This window comes from Thalassophryne amazonica, chromosome 11 (genome assembly GCF_902500255.1).
Source record: "Thalassophryne amazonica chromosome 11, fThaAma1.1, whole genome shotgun sequence".
NCBI classification, from domain to species: Eukaryota; Metazoa; Chordata; class Actinopteri; order Batrachoidiformes; family Batrachoididae; genus Thalassophryne; species Thalassophryne amazonica.
In genome coordinates, this window is record NC_047113.1 from 39,520,587 (window position 1) to 39,539,238 (window position 18,652).

Consider the following 18,652-nt stretch of genomic DNA (forward strand, 5'->3'; position numbering starts at 1 on the left):
TCCAATGACCGTTGCATTTCGTGGCAATGAAGAAAACCTTTCCAGGCAGTCCCATTGAAGTGAATGAACGCTCGGCTTCTACAGGAACATGCATTGACCACAGACCGTATAAGAAAAAGATTTATGAGAAGTTAACAAAATAGGCACTCGATTTGTGATAAGTAGCTCATTCTGAATGAACCCGTCTTCAAGATGAACATGTAACGCATTTGTAGTCAATGAAATGATAACAAACTGCATATTTGACCATTTAATTTTTTGACATTTTAGGGGAAGTTGAGCTTCCCTGCCTCTGATGGTAATACCATATTTTTTGACATATAAGTCACCAAACAAGTAAAAAAAAAAAACTAATAAAAAATTAGACTTATGGTCTGGAGAATACAGTTTATTTCTTCCCTGATTTTCCCATGGAGTGGGCATAATGTTCTCTCTATGGTTGCTACCTTAAATTATGAGCAGAGAGCGGCGATGAACACACATTATACCCGATGTTCAGGAGGTACGCAAAAGACATGAGTTCAACTGCAGCTGTTCATAATTTTAGATAATCTATCCAGCATCCAATAACCATGCATTAGGTGACAGACACATCTATGCAATAGGGTTGTCACAGATCACAAAAGCCACAGTTTGGCTCAGATACAGGTTTTTTCTTTTCTTTTTTCTTTATAGCCACGGATCAGATCATTTTTCAGATCAGCCAAAAAAAGGAAGCTTCCTTTGTTTTTTATTTTTAAAAATAACCTAATGAATAATGAAAATAAATAACATCTATTTGTGGCCCTGAATGAAAACAAGGTGTTCAGTGTTTTACATAATATTTTAAAATGAAATACTTAACTGTTAACAGTATAAAAAGTGAATTATAAAAGCCTTTGTCAAAATTGTTAAAAGTACAAAAAAAAACTAAAAGAAAAGGAGCAGCATGGATCTGAATTCATAGCTTCAACTTCTTTTTTTTCGTAAGAGATGAGGATGTCTTTATGGTCTGGGAAGGTAATGCTAATAATTTTATTTATTTATTTATTTTATTTCTGGATACATTCATCCTATCCACTGATCCTGGCACACAAAAGCTTGGAAACAGTTGGGAGTGCCCATTATTTTTTCGGTGGTCTTTCAGCCACCTCGGCTGTGGATGCACTTCAAGTGTGATGCTCTGTTCATTTGGCTTATGGATACATAGGGTAGAGATTGAGATAGAGACAGTGACCACAACACAAAATCACACTTTTGTAAATTCTGCAAGTAATCCACAGCTCACATGCATTCTAAACCATGGGGGGTGGTCTGAACGAATTACGGCTCAACTGTGATTCGTTGCACCACTACTATGGGTTATACTACATAGGCAAAACAAATTTGCTTTTTCAATTGATATTGTGTATCAACAGGGTTTGTTCTCATTGTGTTATTTTATTTTGTTGAGTTGCAACATAACATTTATTGATTTTGAGTTATTGTCTACACAAGCTGTCTGGAATGGGAACTATCCCACCCACTCATGTACATTTTTCCTGTTCAAACCCTATGCTGTTGCCAGAACATGAAATTGAAATGGTGTAGTTGAGGTTCTTATGGAATAAAGTGGTGTGTATGTGCGTGTGTGTGTTTTAATTGAATAATTATGACAATGTGTCCCTGTTTTTTCTGCAGACACAGTCACCAGTCTGTAGCCGAATATTCTAAAATTAAAAGATATAAGAGAATTTCAATACTAGACAACTTTTCATTAGTTTGTATGTTCAGCACCGAACACAAGATTAGTCAGTTCACATTTCTTATGGTGCACAAGTGGCGATTACATCTGTTTAAAACTGCTGCGCATGCAGCTCAGGTGACTTTTGGTGGTGTCTGGGTGCTATGCATCTAAGACTATGTCCTGTCATACAAAAATTTAAACTTATCACATATATTCCTTTGTAGGAGATGATCGAGAACTATGTACACTGGAATGAAGACATTGGAGAGTGGCAGCTGGTGAGCCCACTTTGCATTACATATACTCAACAAAAATATAAACGCAACACTTTTGATTTTGCTCCCATTTTGTATGAGATGAACTCAAAGATCTAAAACTTTTTCCACATACACAATATCACCATTTCCCTCAAATATTGTTCACAAACCAGTCTAAATCTGTGATAGTGAGCACTTCTCCTTTGCTGAGATAATCCATCCCACCTCACAGGTGTGCCATATCAAGATGCTGATTAGACACCATGATTAGTGCACAGGTGTGCCTTAGACTGTCCACAATAAAAGGCCACTCTGAAAGGTGCAGTTTTATCACACAGCACAATGCCACAGATGTCGCAAGATTTGAGGGAGCGTGCAATTGGCATGCTGACAGCAGGAATGTCAACCAGAGCTGTTGCTCGTGTATTGAATGTTCATTTCTCTACCATACGTCGTCTCCAAAGGCGTTTCAGAGAATTTGGCAGTACATCCAACCAGCCTCACAACTGCAGACCACGTGTAACCACACCAGCCCAGGACCTCCACATCCAGCATGTTCACCTCCAAGATCGTCTGAGACCAGCCACTCGGACAGCTGCTGAAACAATCGGTTTGCATAACCAAAGAATTTCTGCACAAACTGTCAGAAACGTCTCAGGGAAGCTCATCTGCATGCTCGTCGTCCTCATCGGGGTCTCGACCTGACTCCAGTTCGTTGTCGTAACCGACTTGAGTGGGCAAATGCTCACATTCGCTGGAGTTTGGCGCGTTGGAGAGGTGTTCTCTTCACGGATGATGCAAAGGAGATGTGTTGCACTGCATGAGGGAAATGGTGGTCACACCAGATACTGACTGGTATCCCCCCCCATGAAACAAAACTGCACCTTTCAGAGTGGCCTTTTATTGTGGACAGTCTAAGGCACACCTGTGCACTAATCATGGTGTCTAATCAGCATCTTGATATGGCACACCTGTGAGGTGGGATGGATTATCTCAGCAAAGGAGAAGTGCTCACTATCACAGATTTAGACTGGTTTGTGAACAATATTTGAGGGAAATGGTGATATTGTGTATGTGGAAAAAGTTTTAGATCTTTGAGTTCATCTCATACAAAATGGGAGCAAAACCAAAAGTGTTGCGTTTATATTTTTGTTGAGTGTATGTACATAATGTGGTTTGTGATACATTTGATGTTAAGTCAAAGATGCAAACTGCAAACATTGCTTTTTGTTAACTGCTGTCTTGCAGAAATGTGTCGCATACACTGGCAACAATATGAGAAAGCAGACCCCTGCTCCTGACAAAAAAGAAAAAGATGTGAGTCCATGACAAAAAAAAAAAAATCCTGAAGTGATTGTACTGAAATTTAGTAGGATGGTTGCGGCAAAGGGCATTGACAACACATTAAATTTTGAAGTTCGACAAGGATTATTTTTAACCTAGTTCTTTACCATTGCGATATTTGGTATTTTCTCATTTAAACAATGGCATTGGACACAATGGCAATTGAACATGGTAAAAAAGTTTTGATTGGGGGGGTATTGATAGATTTATGATTGATCTGGGATCAGAGCATCATATGGTGATAAAGAAACTGACTGCGTCAGCAGATGTATATAGTCTTCCCTCGTGTGATAAATTGATGATCTTCTCTTTTCCTTCTTTTGAATCTTCCTTCCTGCTTCTTTTAGCCATTTGAGATGGACCTATCCCATGTTTATTTGGCCTACACGGAGGAGAGCATGCGGCAGTCCCTGATGAAACTAGACAGGCCTAGAACTTCAAAAAGTAGTAAGAGTGGCCGGCCCAAGACTGGCCGAAGGTAACCCCTTTTAATACAGCCCACAGACAGCCTGCACCTCTACATATTTTGGATATTTTGATAAATCTTTTATTTTAAGAAAGCATTGTTTAGACATGGGACACATTTACAGTGTTTGACTGCTGACAAAGGTGTATTCATTCATTTATTCACTTCCTCCTGCTTATCTCAGTCCGGGCCACAGTGGCAGTCAATCAGGCAGCTCATCCCACACTTCCCTATCTTTGACCAAGTCCTCCAGCTCTTCCTGGGGGATCCTGAGGCATTCCCAACCCAGTTGGGAAATATCCTGGCTCTTCCTCATGGCCTCTTCCCATTTGCACATGCTTGGAAGACCTATCTGGGAAGACAAACAGGCCCCATCTTCACTCGATGCCTGAACCACCTCAGATGGCTCCTTTCAGTATGAAGAAGCAGCAGCACTACTCGGAGTCCATCCTGGGTATTCAAGCTTTTCACCCTGTCCCTGAATGTAAGCCCAGCTACCCCAAAGAGGAATCTCATTTCTGCCGGTTGTATCCACGACTTTGTTCTTTTAGTTATTAACCAAAGTACATGACCATAAGTGAGGATAGGTGTGTACATCAGCTTGTAAATCCAGAATCTGGCCTTTCGGTTCAACTCTTTCTTCACCACAATGGTCCAGTAGCATCCGCAGAATATCTTTTTCTAATCCAACCTACCCCACTCATGAACCCTGAGATACTTGAACTCTAGCCTGACCCCGAGTTGGCAGTCCACCCTTGTACATCAGAGGACCATGGTTTCAGATTTGGAGGTGCTGATCATCATCCGAGTCACTTCACACTCAGCCTCAAACCTGCCCAGTGCACATAGAAAGTCACATTCTGATGAAGCCAACTGAACCATATCATCCACAAAAAGTAGAGATGTAATTCTAAGGTCACAAAATTGGACAGTTTCCAGTCTCTGACTGCACCATGAAATCCTGTCCATGAACATAATGAACAGGATTGGTGACGTGGGGCAGGCCTGGCAAAGTCCAACACCCACCTATATACAGAGGTGTATACAGTTGTAAACTGAAATGGTATACATCTGTATTTTGTCTTTTTTCAATTTATTTCTTCTATGGTAATCATTATTTGAACCCTCTGAGGTCACAGGATGTGGCAGCATGTCTAAGTGTTCTTTTCGTCATATTTCTATTAATGGATCAGAAGTGGAATGTTGCAGACTTAATTAAACCACTTCATGAAATTACAAATTCTCAGCAGTAAAATCAGCCAGTCCTAGTGGCCAGAGCTTGTCACATGGGTGCGTCTCTTCTCTGTCCTTGCAAGATTCTGATATATCTCTTTGTGGGAGATCCTCACTGAAATATGCTTGTAAATGCTCAAAAACTTTGAAAGAACAGTCCTGTCAACCTGCAAATGCTTTTTTTTTAATTTTTATTTAGTCTTACAAAGAAAATGTCAGGGAAAAACATGGGGGATTGTTGTGAAGTCTTTTTCATATATTACACTACTTGTGTGACCTAAATACAGTGGTACCTCGTTTATCGCGGGAGTTACGTTCTAAAAATAACCCGCGATAAGCGAAATCCACGAAGTACTCAGCGCTATTTTTTGCAATTATTATAGATGTTTTAAGGCTGTAAAACCCCTCACTACACACTTTATGCACTTTTCTCAAACAGGCATTAACATTTTCTCACTTTTCTCTCCTGTGTAAACACTCTCTTTTTTTCTTCTGTGCAAGAAGATTATAAACAGACACACGCAGAACACAATGCACATGAGCTCCCTTCACTCACTGCCTCCGGGGGTACGGATGCGGGACCCGCAAAGAATCCAAGTCCTCTCTCGGTGGCCACGGAGCTCTGTAGCTGTGGTCAACATCCGCATCAAAACAGCGAGCGTAGTCTCTGGACCTGTTGTCTGATTTGGCGCACTTCCGCACAGCAGACAGAAGGGCAGTGTGAGTGGCCCGCTGCTGCGTTTACCGAGCCCGCAGAAAGTGCATCGGAGGCAGTGAGAGCAGTCGCGGTGATGCTGACCGGTGCCACGACCGGCCCGCCTGATAAGGACGCAGAACACAATGCACTTAAAAAAAAAAAAAAAAAAAAAAAGCATGCAAAATTACACTAAAAAAAATCTGCGAAACTGCGAGGCCGCGAAAGGTGAACCGCGTTATAGCGAGGGACCACTGTACATTGGTAAACCCATTTAAAAAAACATTGGTCCCGATAAATAAAAGTGTGTATTCACTAAAGATTTGAAGAATTAAAAAAAAAAACACCACACATTTTGTATTTCCAGCTTTAGATCGAAATTATGTTTTTACAGTGTTACAGACATTTATCTTCTGTACTCAGAAAATTTGGTGTTTTGTGGAACCATTTCCATACAGTGATGTATGAAACAGCAGCGTATGTGCTCTAATAGTGAAAAGGAAGCGTCCTGATAGCTTTTGCAGAAAAGATCCATGAACTGGTCCCTCTCAACCAGTGGAAAAACAAGACTTATTTGAGGTACATGTACCAGAATACTAGGCCAGCATTTAATTACTTTTACTACTACATGCAATTCCTTGCAGCAAAAAAAAAAAAAAAATCTGAACGCTGAAAAATGAATGGCTTTTAAGGGAATACAAGTCTAACATTTTAATGATGCAAATTACATGAAAAACTTCTAACAGTCCTTGAAAGAAATCTGTGGCCCTGTTGCGATCCTGCTCCCCTCCTCTCACTAAATGTGGGATTGATGATTGGGGAAGATCCCAAATAAAATTCAAACTTGTGCGCCCTGTTTTTGTTTTTTGTGTTTGTTTGTTTTTTGTTTGTTTGTTTGTTTGTTTTTTTGAGTCATTAATGACGTACGCTGTACAATCATTCCACCCTGGCAAAACATTAGTTCAGAGAAATTATTAATGGCCCCAAATTACCGTGACATTCATGCCCATGATGAGTGTTTGTAAACTTCCTACCACAGCTATAGACTGAGACAATTTTGTCGACCAAGTTCACACTATACACACAGAAACTCTGGGGGGTGGGGGGTGGGGTTTTTTGTTATGTTCCCTTCGTCATGGCTAGGGTGTTTCACATGATGATAAAATTACAATTAAATGGAAGGAAGAGTGGCACCAAACACTATTAAAATCACAAAGCGTAAGAACAATGTCATGTTGTGACATAATGACAGGTCAAACTTCAGGAACTTCCTGAATCAGTCTAGAAGCTAGTTTTAGACGTGGTTATGATGGCTCAAAGCATATAGAATGGGCAGTTTATTCTTTAAAATAACACTGGAGTGTTTGTGGACCCTTAACTATCAAGTCCCAGGAAGATCCCATCAGGTTTTGGGAGCATGCACTGCTGTCACATCCCGGCAGACAACCAGTCTTTCCTCAACCCTTGGATATAGCTGTCCTCACATCCCACCTGGCTGTGCAGTAGCTTGTTCCATATGATCTGGGCAACCTAATGAAGAGGACAGAAGTAAGAACTAACCCCAGTATTTCCTTTTCCACTATGTAATTTGGAATTGATGGACAAATATCCATAGGTAAAGGATCATTTTCACGTGAATTTATACGTAAACACAACTTGTAGTTATCACAGGTTTAACATAGGTAAGAAACTCCCTTGTTTTCACTTGTGGTCAGCACAGCAGATCCAAGTGTATGTTGATTTGGCACAATTTTTAAGCCGGATCCCCTTGCAGATGCAACTCCACATTACATGGAGAAATGTGGCAGGGTGGGGTTTGAACTGGAACTGCACTAACCACTTGTCCACCACCCCTGCCAGGTTTAACATAGGTGAGCACATAAAAAAACATGAGTTCTTAATAGTAGAATCAACCAAATGTATATTAATTTATAGCATGCTTGATATGATGCAGGAACATGTTAGTGATTGATGTTGTTATGATATACTGTCATTCTAAGAAATAAGAAGGCTGAAAGTTCCCTGAAGTTTTTCAGTGATAGCACTTATCACATATTCATCTCCCACACAGGAAAAGATCTGCGAAGCCTGACTTTGTGATGGAATCGCTTCTGCAGTGACGACAGCACAACCAAATTCAGCTGTTAACTGCAAGCTGTATGTTACCTTAGGAGACGTTATTATTGATCTTTATTTAAAAGGTTATCAGAATACACTGTATAGCTGTCAAAGTTTAAATGTGAGTGTGAGGTTGTTCTGTGAACACCCATGATGAGATTCATAGTTTGTACCCAATTTGGTGATATCGTGCAAGATGTCTTAAAGGATGACTAATATTTTAATGTTGATTTAAAACTTCTTTAGGCAGCAGCCATGGCCTCTGTTTATACTGGACTGTTTTGCATAAATCCCAGTAGCATGAATGTTTAACTCTACCATTAATAGAATTCGCTTCAACACAGCATCATCCATAGTTTTGGAAATAAATAACCGTTGAAAAAAGTAAAATATGACGGTAATGTGATTCATGATGAAAATGAGAAACAAAATATGAACACTGGTTTCATACTTTGAGAGAATGTTTCATATTAATTAGTCCATACCAGTAACAATCAATTCTAATGTGAATGTATTTTCACATAAAGAAAAACCTGAAACCAAGTTGTAGTCTTAACAGTATGTCCAGTTGAAGATAAATAAGACACTGACAGCAAGACACAAAATCCATTCGACCATGGAGGGACAAGCAATGCAGAGAGAAAGCCTTCTGTCAAAAAAAAAAAAAAAAGTAATTTACTCCAGTGATGAGTATATCATGTACAGCTTGTAACTGAAAATTGTGCTTTATGCTTTTTTCTTTAAGTCAGAATAGGAGAATGCATGCTCATCGGTGATATTATTAGTGGCAAATGCTAAGAAATTCACTTTTATTTACAGGTGTCATGTGTTTAAACCGTTCATACTGTATGCCTTTGTGTAATGCACTCGTAAGAGGTTTGTGTGACACTTAATTTATGTTGCACTGTAGTGGGGACAAACTATATTCTTCACCATAATGTATGTCAGATGTGTACATCACAAGCCCCTGAATATTAAATTATTTTACATTTCCTTTCAATGTGTATCCTTGTTGCTCTTTTGTGTTCATGCTTTAAAAAGTTAATCAGGAATTATTAATATACATTATAATAATTTATCATAATTCCCCCCTCCCACCCCCCTGTTTTTGGTTAAACTGTATAAACCAGTTAATCATGAAGTTCAATGGCAGCCTTGTTCACCAGTATAAAAGTTGGTACAGTGCAGCTTAACGGTACGTCATGTGTTTATCATGGAGGTGGAGTTTATGTTATTGCAGTGCATGTAGTAATTTTGTGGAGGAAGAAACATTGATGCATACTACTGTTATAATTTATTTATTGCATAAATATGAATATTACAAATATAAGTAAGAAAATAAATACATTTTGTACTATAAATAAATAAGATAAGTTGTTATGGAAAACATTTTATGGCAATGCAGCGCAGTTGGACACACATCAGAATGTCTTCCAGTGATATGTCATTCTGACCATGCCCATGGTTTCCCGAAACACAAGTTCCAGTTAGCTGAAAAAGACATGTTGCAAACGTTAATTGTGATGCAGAAGGACCTTGCTGACCACAGAACAAAATGACATTAAACATTACTGAAATCAATGAGCATTGTTAAAACAAAGGAATTTTAAATCACGGTCAGCTCATTAGAATGTTTGAACTTTTGATTTCTTCTACGGAACAGAGATCCTGACCAGTAAGTGTTTACTGTACCTTGTTGTATCTCTGAAGCATGCGGTGCAGAGGTTGAAGCTGCGTTGCTTTCTCTGCCAGACAGAAGAAATTTGGTTTCTGTCACAAAAAAAAAAAAAATAATGAGAAATAAACGTCATCGGCGGTAGGACTGAATTACAGTCAAGTTAATCTGTAACTGTCTTGTAAGTTTACAGTTGCTGCATACTACTGTTATAGAATCGAGAAGTTACTTAAAAAAAGACAATGTGAACTATTAACTGTTAGCTCGATGATGAGCGCTATAATTTTGAAAAAGCTTCCAACGTACTGTGCATACTGCTTCAGTTCTGTGCGAGTCCGTCTAGACACAACAGAAATTTAGGATATTATCAAACAAACAATTTTAAACAAATAAGCAATTTTAACAATTTGATATCTTACCTCATTTAATGATATATGTTGAAATTCTTGCATTATCTGTAGCAGCAACGCTTTTTCGTCTTTAAGCTTTTCATGTGTTCGATGTGATTTGTCTTCATGGGGTCGCGTAGCTGGTGCTGAATTTACCGTAGCAATCGGCATCATCAGTGCAAGAAGAAATGTAAACCAGTAGAAAATACTCGCACACTTCATGTCTTTCAACTACGATCTCAACACTGCCAGGCTTAGGTGGAATGTTAAAACCACCTCACGCAAACAAGTCAGTACTTATAGATCTAAGAGAGAGGCTGTGCTCTTCCTGAGGGCCAAATATGGACTTGGGTGATTTAAATAGATCGATGATGGATGTACGTTTTTTGATCAAAAGTTCCGCCTGTTATCTAGTTAATCTCAACTGAGTCAGCAAAGCTGTGAGACTTTTTTTTATTATGGAAGCTATTCTGATGACAAGACAAAAAAGGATAGAAGATAGAAATGGTGTGTCGAAATACCTAAAATATTTCCATCATAAAAGCTTCAGTAAAACTGTCATATTTATATATTTTTCTGAAGTAGGTTTTTATAGTTTATGTGATACAAAGATTAAAACATAATATTAGACTACTACGGGTGCTGCCTTTTGTGCGATTTAGACATTTTATTCAAACTTCCTGGCTGCCTACTACTGGCATGTGTGAACAGGGAGGGGAATTATTTTTTGAGTCAAACTTTTATCTCCCACATTAGTAAGGGGGAAATGTGACAATACAAGGTGTCATAGGTTCCCTGCAGGATGTCATTGACTAAAAGGTTTCATTTTTACACTCGGTGACAAAGTGATGCATAAATTTCTCTTCAAAATATGTAAGTGATGCCATTATTTAATAAACAAAGTGAAGTATTTATTATGAAAGACTTATCCCATTAAAGAAAAATTAGTTATGTGCTGCGACTGGAAAACACAATGCAATTTGCACCAACGATCCTTTATCATAAAATTAGAAACTAAGGTACGCTTTAAAGGATTTTTGCTTTGTTTTCCCACATCTTTTTTTCTGTTACTAGCTGAATATTGAACAAGATAAAAAAAAAACTGAGCATGATAAATGTGGCAGGAGAATGCCACTAGTTTTATGTGAATTTTGTCTTGCTGAGACTTTTAACCAAACTTAATTTCATATATGCTGTCTTCATATTTTATAAATTGTTTTTGGCTCTGAGAGATCCTGGTGTGCCTGTGGTGTTGGATTTTTCTTTCTGTACATCAGTTTTAAAGTCATACTAACCTTAAAGCATCTTTGAATGCATTACAGTATTGAAGATCCAGATCGTGCTGTTGTTTTGAACCTTTATTAATTGCAATGAAGTAAACATGGACAATATATATTTAAAATATAATAAAAAGACCCTTTTCAAATACCTCATATTGAAGCATATTTGAACAATTTATTACATCAATCTTTAAAGTTTTCCTTTTTCAGAGTTAAAGGTCACTGGGACAGTGGACCCCAATACAGAGAATCACAGCGTTGGCTTATAAAACCAGGATTTATTAAAGCAGTCACTGAGAGAAGTCACACCATGCTAATAGTCAGTTCAACAGTTCTTGAGTCATCAAACAGTTCTGGTCTTCATTTACACAATCTACAGTCAGTAAGACAGACGGTTGATCCACTCAGTAACGGTTTCCTCATAGGGAGCAATAGAAGTGTAAAAGACAGGCAAGGGTCAGTAGACAGGAAACAATCAAAACAGCTGTTAAAAATCACCAAACACAGAATGGCAATGAATCAATAGCTCAAAGACGAACACAAGAGAACAGGTATAGCGGACGAGGAGGAGATGTTTTTACAGCTGATGAAAGACAAGAGAATTAAAACTTGAGGCAGATGTCAGAATAAGAGCATGGCTAAAACCAAATGGACAGAAAATCACAGGAACATGAAGAGGAATACATAAAAGGGGTACCTGTTTTTATTAGTGATCTCATTCAAACCTCTGTAATCGGTGCAAGCATGTAGACTCTTGTCCTTTTCTACAAAGAAGAAGCCAGCTCCAGCTTGTGATCAGGACTGGCAGACAATCCCAGCTGCTAGTCCCACCTGGCTGTATTTGGCTGGAGCTCAGGGTCTCACAAAAAAGTACATCTTCTAGACCAACTACAAATATCATCTGTAGAACAGGTGTGCAACCAATCAAGTACTAAAAGACACCTGAATGAGCTAATCAGCTTGTGGCAGAGCAGGGAAACATGGAAAATGTATAGGTTAGGTGGTCCTTTGATGACAGGTTTGAGAACCAATGGTGTATAAAATTCACCAAGTAGGTCATTAACCCACAACTAAGGATAACCAAGAACAAAGGGTTAAGAGGAGAACTAATACCATAAAAATGGATTAACTCTGAACAGTTACCTGTTGTCATGTGAGTGACTACTTGCCAACAGCCGCCCATCCAGAGCATATGCCTGGTTGGGCTCTCCTACGGGCTAGAGAGGCACTTGTAGCTGCTTGGCTAATTAGAATAGAATAGAATAGCATTTCTGCGATAAAATTGTGATGGCACTTTCCAAACAGCTATACACAAAAACAACACAACAGCAGCTTTAAAAAACAATGACCAGCTTCACAGGTCAATGAAATTCTCACTGATGCCAGAATCAATAAACACACTGATGTTTGTGGGAATAGAAGGCATGTGTATAGTAGCACCTACAATGGGTCAGATGATAGAGGACTTAGAGGTGTGACTCATTATGCATCCTCCTTGCAGTGATGAGCCTGTCCACTGTTAGTGAACACTTAGCTAATAAAGTGACTGGGAGACTTGCAGTGTATGCATAGGCCCAACTTGAATCTTTGTTGGCATTCTTAACATCTGAGTCGAAATTGGCATATTTGCATTGGTTCCTCTGGGAGCTCGGAAGTGGATGAAGAAGGCAGCATCGGTGCTGGGGAATGCGAGGCATTATGCAAGGCATAATTGTAAAGCACTTTGAGCTTCTGATGCAAATGGAAAGTGCTATATAAATGCAGGCCATTTACCATCTCTTGGACAAGAACCAGGCTTGAGGCTGAAGATCATTTGACAGAGGGACAAAAATGATCAACAGGTCTCTGGTTTACCATCTTATCACTTGATGGAGGGCAGGGAGGGCTCAACTTGTGGTACTGGAGATGAAGAGCTGAACATGGCTGCTCCCTGGGATATTATTAAGGCTCCTAGAAACTGAGGAGCCTCACTTGCTCCTTCTGAGGATGGCTGCTGGCCAGTCAGCAGTTCACAATGTTTAAGTATGTTCTCTTCTGAGAACTGTAATCAATGACAGGTATGTTGACTCAGTTAGAATCTGTTCATGAGCGTGGATCTTGTGAGCCTGTGAGTTCAGAGCACTGCCTAACTTCCAAATTCCCCACAGAATGCATATGGCCAGACTGTACTGTAAAGGCTCTGAATTGTAGACACCAATGCAGAGGAAACACAATGGTCTGTAAAACCAGGATTTATAACAGTCACTGAGAAAGTGGCACAACACTCGGGGAAATCGTTGGAAAATTTTAAAATAAGTGAAACCTCTGAAGGGAGGGAGCAAAGGGACAGACCCAGGGGGAGTTTGAAATTAATTGTCTATACCCACTGGTTCCATTGAAGGGTCACAGAGGAGCTGGAGCCTATGCCAGCAGTCACTCGACGAGAGGTGGGGTACACCCTGGACAGGATGTGGGGCCACATAGAAACAGACCTTTAAATTGACCTAGGGTCAATTTAAAGTTTCCAATTCACCTAATATGCACGTCTTTGGAAGTAGGAGGAAACCAGAGCATCTGGAGGGAACCCACGCAAACTCCTCACAGAAAGGACCAGGTAGGAAGATGATCCTATGACCTTTTTGCTGTGAGCCACCATTTTTGAACATTTTAAATTGAAATGGTAATATTTGGTGTACACAACGAACACAAAGTTAATTGAAATGTAAATTTGGAATATGGACAAATTTCACTGAAATAATAAATATCCCAACATATAAGCAAGATAAATTATACAGTGAAAACAAAAAGAAAAATCTACAGCAGTGAAATTAAATGAAGTGTTAGGTGATCTAGAGTGGTTCTATGTATATAATCAGTAATGACTGCAATATTATTTGCTGGAGAAGCCAAAAGAAAAATGAGTTTTAATATTAGTATTATGCTACAATTTATTTGATCAGTAGATGCCAGTATGACGATGAGCTACTGTGGTGACACATGACAAAGCATATACTAGAAGAAGTTAGTATGACCCTTCCAAATGATGAAGCTTTTTGCAGCTTGTACGTGAAACGGCTATGAAAAGAGATACCATTTCATATTGTTATATCTGACAACACACTAACATTTTCTTTTGATCAACATTTACCAACAATAATGCTACATTGCAGCAAGCTGTCCCTGATTCAGCACTAACGAAGCGATGCTTCGTGACACAGTCAGACTCAGCGTCAACACGACACAGATGTTAAATTAGTGCAGTGATTCTGGATGGAAGGTTTAGGGTGGTGGGTCTGATGGAGGTAAGCCAGAGTGCTGTACATATGTAGTCAGAAAACCTCACTCCCCAACACCATAAGATATTCTAGCAACAGTCACTACAGCCCATGGGCTTCAGCCTCGTGGTTAGAGTCACTGCCTCCCATCCAGGAGGATGTGAGTTGGCACCCTGAGGGGGAAAACACAATGCAGAGGATAAACTCTAGTCTTGCTACTAGATCATGTATGTAACTGATGTAGGCACTATCTCTGCTAGGAAGCCAAGACCAATTCTTATGCTATTTCTCTGGTTATGTTGTCCCAACCCGTGAATTTGACCAGATACCAACTAAACTGTTTAAGGATATGTGGGCTACACTTGGACCCAATATGGTGAATATTATTAACATGTCAGTAACATCGGGTTCTGTTCCTACATGTTTTAAATCTGCAGTGATCAAACCTATTCTTCAGAAACCTAACAAGTCAGAGTGCATTGAAAAATTAGAAACCAATATCAATTCCATCCTTTTGCACCAAAATCCTTGAAAAAGTGGTTTCACAGCAGCTTGTGGATTTTGTTGCTGATAATGACCTCTTTGAGCCACTGCAGTCAGCATTTAGAAATGCACCACTCCTCAGAGACAGCACTTACTAAAGTGATGAATGGTCTTCTGCTTGCAGTGGACTCTGAAACCACCACAGTGTTGCTTGCTAGATCTTAGTGCCCTGTTTGTCATGGTTGATCTTTGTGTATTACTGGATGGGATTGAGAGTTATTTTAGTATTACTAGCCATGTTCTCTCATGGTTGACATCTTACTTATTTAGTCACTCTTGTTGTGTTCTGTATAACAACATTACTTCAAATCTTGTTCCAATAAAATATAGAGTACTGCAGAGGCCAATATTAGATCCTTTCCTCTTATAGTACCTCTTGGTCACATATTGCAAAGCTATGGAATTGGTTTTCATTGCTATACTGATGACACTTAGCTTTACATGCCAATAAATGCAGATAATCTCACCCACACGAGGACTTTTTAGAGGACTACCTGGCTTCAGTGAAAAGTTGGATGTCTAGCAATTTCTTACTCTTAAATTCTGATAAGTCTGAGATGATGGTCATTGGTCCTGCAAGACACAGACATCAATTTGAACTTTTAACATTATCCTTGGACTTGTGTGTTATTCATCATAGTGATAAAGTGAAAAATATTGGGGGGACCTTTCATCCCACTCTGACTAGAGTAGGACCATATGTACACTGGCAGTGTTAATTTAACATGGTCAGTGTTAGTTTTACACTGGTGATTTTTCTGTGTAGATTGGAATACTGTAATGCCCTACGAGTATTATCTGTCTTACTACAGTCCAGGATAAAAAGTCTCCAGATGGTTCAAAATGGTGCTGCTAGAGTTCAGATGAGAAGAAAGTTTGAGCATATTACACCAATTTTGGCCCACCCTCCAGTGATGTCTGTCCAATTTCAGATTGTAATGTTTTGTTACTCTCATACAAAATCCTTCATGGATTAGTGCCCCCCCCCCCCCCCCCCCCCCCCCCCCAATCAGGCTGATAATTAAACCTTATGTACTGGCCCATGCTCTGGATGTAGGATTATTGTGTGTTCCAAAGGATAAAAAGAAGTCCTCAGGCCACAAAGCTTTTTCTTATTGTCCATCTTCTCTGTAGAACAGTCTCTCTGCTGAGACAAAACAGTCTGATTCTGTCGAGACATTCAAATTCAGACCAAAGACCCATCTGTTCACCCTGTTGGATGAATATCGTATTACTGTTGTACTGAACTACTTTGCCCTCCATCTTAAATTATGTAACTAATAATGGAGCAGGACTCAACCTCACTCATATCTAAATTCTGGGACTGTTAGTGAAACAAAGGGCTAGTTGCTGGTCGTCACATGAGCATTCTGTGTGTTACGTTGTTCCTTTGATGCTGAGAATCAGTGTCTGTGAGGTGTTTTTCCAACTAAGTGATTTCCATTTTTTCTCTCTGTTTTGAGGCACTGCTGATTTTCAATGATGGCTGAACTACCTGGCAGTCCCCTGCTGAATGCTACATTTTTGTGATGAACTATAGGCAGTGCTGCCAACTGGACATTCAGTTTTGTTTGCATGTAAGACAGTACTTTGTTGTTTTGTGTTCAACTGATTCTTGTTATTCTTACTGTTGCCTAAGCAGTTGGTCACCCCTCTGAGTCTGGTCTGCTTGAGGTTTCTTCCTCAGAAATGCCAGACTTTTTCCTTACCACTGTTACCCCACATGGTTGCTTCTGGGGACTGTCATGTTAGACCGTACCCTTGTGAAGCACCTCAGGGTGACATTTTTTGTGATTTGGTGCTCTATAAATAAATTGAATTGAAAACAGATATGATTGGATTATGTATATAGTTTTTAATCTGCATTCAGAGTCTTGGACTGTTGTGCATTCAACAATGTAGACAAGCTAAAGATGCAAAGTGCATTTTTCAAATCCATCTTCTTATGCGCCACCATGCCACGATAGAAACAACAGAAAACTCCATTTATACAGACACTTGTGTTCACACAATATTACTATAACTTGAGGGAATTTCTGAGGATCACTGTACAGAAGGTGAAAGGAGTGACTGTATCCCCATCGTCGGTATGGTGCAAAAATACTCAAGATTTCTGGTAATAATTCCCAGAAATCAAATGAGAAATGAGAATGAGAGGAACATTCCCCAGTAAACCAGTATGTCTGATATTTATTAGATTGTATATTTGTATTTATTTTATTTTTATTTTTTGTTTTGTTTTGTTTTTCACTTTTGATACTCTGTGTGCTTCTTACCCTGTGTACTGCTGTACAACATTGCTTCAACCTCAATTTCCCTGAGGAAGTCTTCCCAAGGGATCAATAAAGTTTTATCTAACCTAATCCAACGAAAAGCCTGTCACACTTGAATAATTCATGTAATAAGGGATTTATCACTTAGTCATACTGCACACATAAGATTTTCATGGAGACAGAAGAGGAAATACTATGCAGCTTTTGCCCCTGACCATGAGGCACATTCATCAGTAAGGTGAGAAACCAGACTTGTTTTTACCCCAAATGTTGCTGAATGAAATAAAGACTGTATCATTCAATACGTAGTAGTAGTAGTAGTAGTAAGAACAAGAATCTACTCACTCTTTTCAAACAAACTGGACTTTGCAGATGTAATACACTCAACTCAGATTGCAATTATAAAACCTGCAGTTTTTTGGTACACATCTATGAGACAAATATGCTGGGGTGCACTATGGAAAAACTGCATTAGGATGTGTCTATATGTGTCTGGGTGTATTGCATAGCGTGGTGTCTCCACATACAGTAGCACACACATTTTTGCATGTTGCTGCAGATGCACATTTTGGAAAAGATACGTCCTCCGTCTAGTGCAACAAAAAGCACCACGGTTCAGTACCAGCTGGCTGTGGTGCTGAACTGTGGCACTGTCATTGTCTGTGACATGCAGTTGCACTTCAGATGCATGTCACTCAAGTCGCAGTCCTGCCACAGTCATGTAAATTTCAGGAAAATAAGGAAGACTGTCTTATAAATTTGCATGCTGTCTCACAACAATATTGCCACCATTGTGAACATTTTTGCAAACATCATATGACCAGATGACATATCTTTGTGGTCATGATGGGGTTTGAACACCAGATCACTCATACTTGAGACCAAGGCTCTACAAGAAGCTTCAAGCATTGAGTTACATTTTACTGACATCGGCGTGAAAAAAATCTCAGGAAACCAATTTTTTAGGTATCTGTTTCGTTTTTGTGGCATTATTAGTAGAAAATAGTTGGCTTTCGATCTATAACCTTTCTGTAGTCATGAAAATATGTTATTAAAAAAAAGTACTGATATATGGTGAAAATCGCATGAAATTGCTGTATTTTTGAGTTGAAAATTTCAGACAGTGCCACCTATTTTGGCCTGTTATACATTTTCTATTTATATAGGCACCCAAAAGGTTTGCATGGTACTCACAAACCATATTTGAAATGTCAAAACTCCAGTTTTTAGGTATTCCATTACAATTTGTCTAAGAAAATTATTGCCAAATGACAAACAACCAAAGATGAAAATCACAACAAAATTTAGACATTGGAGCCAAAAGCGGAACTTCTAATACTTGTCTACTCCAAATTATTCATGGTAAAATTTTGATATTTCACACAAACATTGTGAACATGTGTGGAGTGCGATTGTGGAAT

General features: G+C 39.1%; 1 protein-coding gene across 1 annotated transcript in view; it reads left to right on the forward strand.

Moving 5' to 3' along the window:
* The window catches only part of kif3a (kinesin family member 3A), a 29,975-nt gene extending 22,101 nt beyond the window's left edge, over nt 1–7,874 (forward strand). Inside the window, exons 14-17 of the mRNA XM_034181271.1 lie at nt 1,930–1,983; nt 3,211–3,279; nt 3,654–3,784; nt 7,771–7,874. Coding sequence (XP_034037162.1) covers nt 1,930–1,983; nt 3,211–3,279; nt 3,654–3,784; nt 7,771–7,819 — 303 coding nt within the window. The 3' untranslated portion in view covers nt 7,820–7,874. The remainder of the gene's footprint in view (nt 1–1,929; nt 1,984–3,210; nt 3,280–3,653; nt 3,785–7,770) is intronic.
* Nucleotides 7,875–18,652: the final 10,778 nt, after the last annotated feature.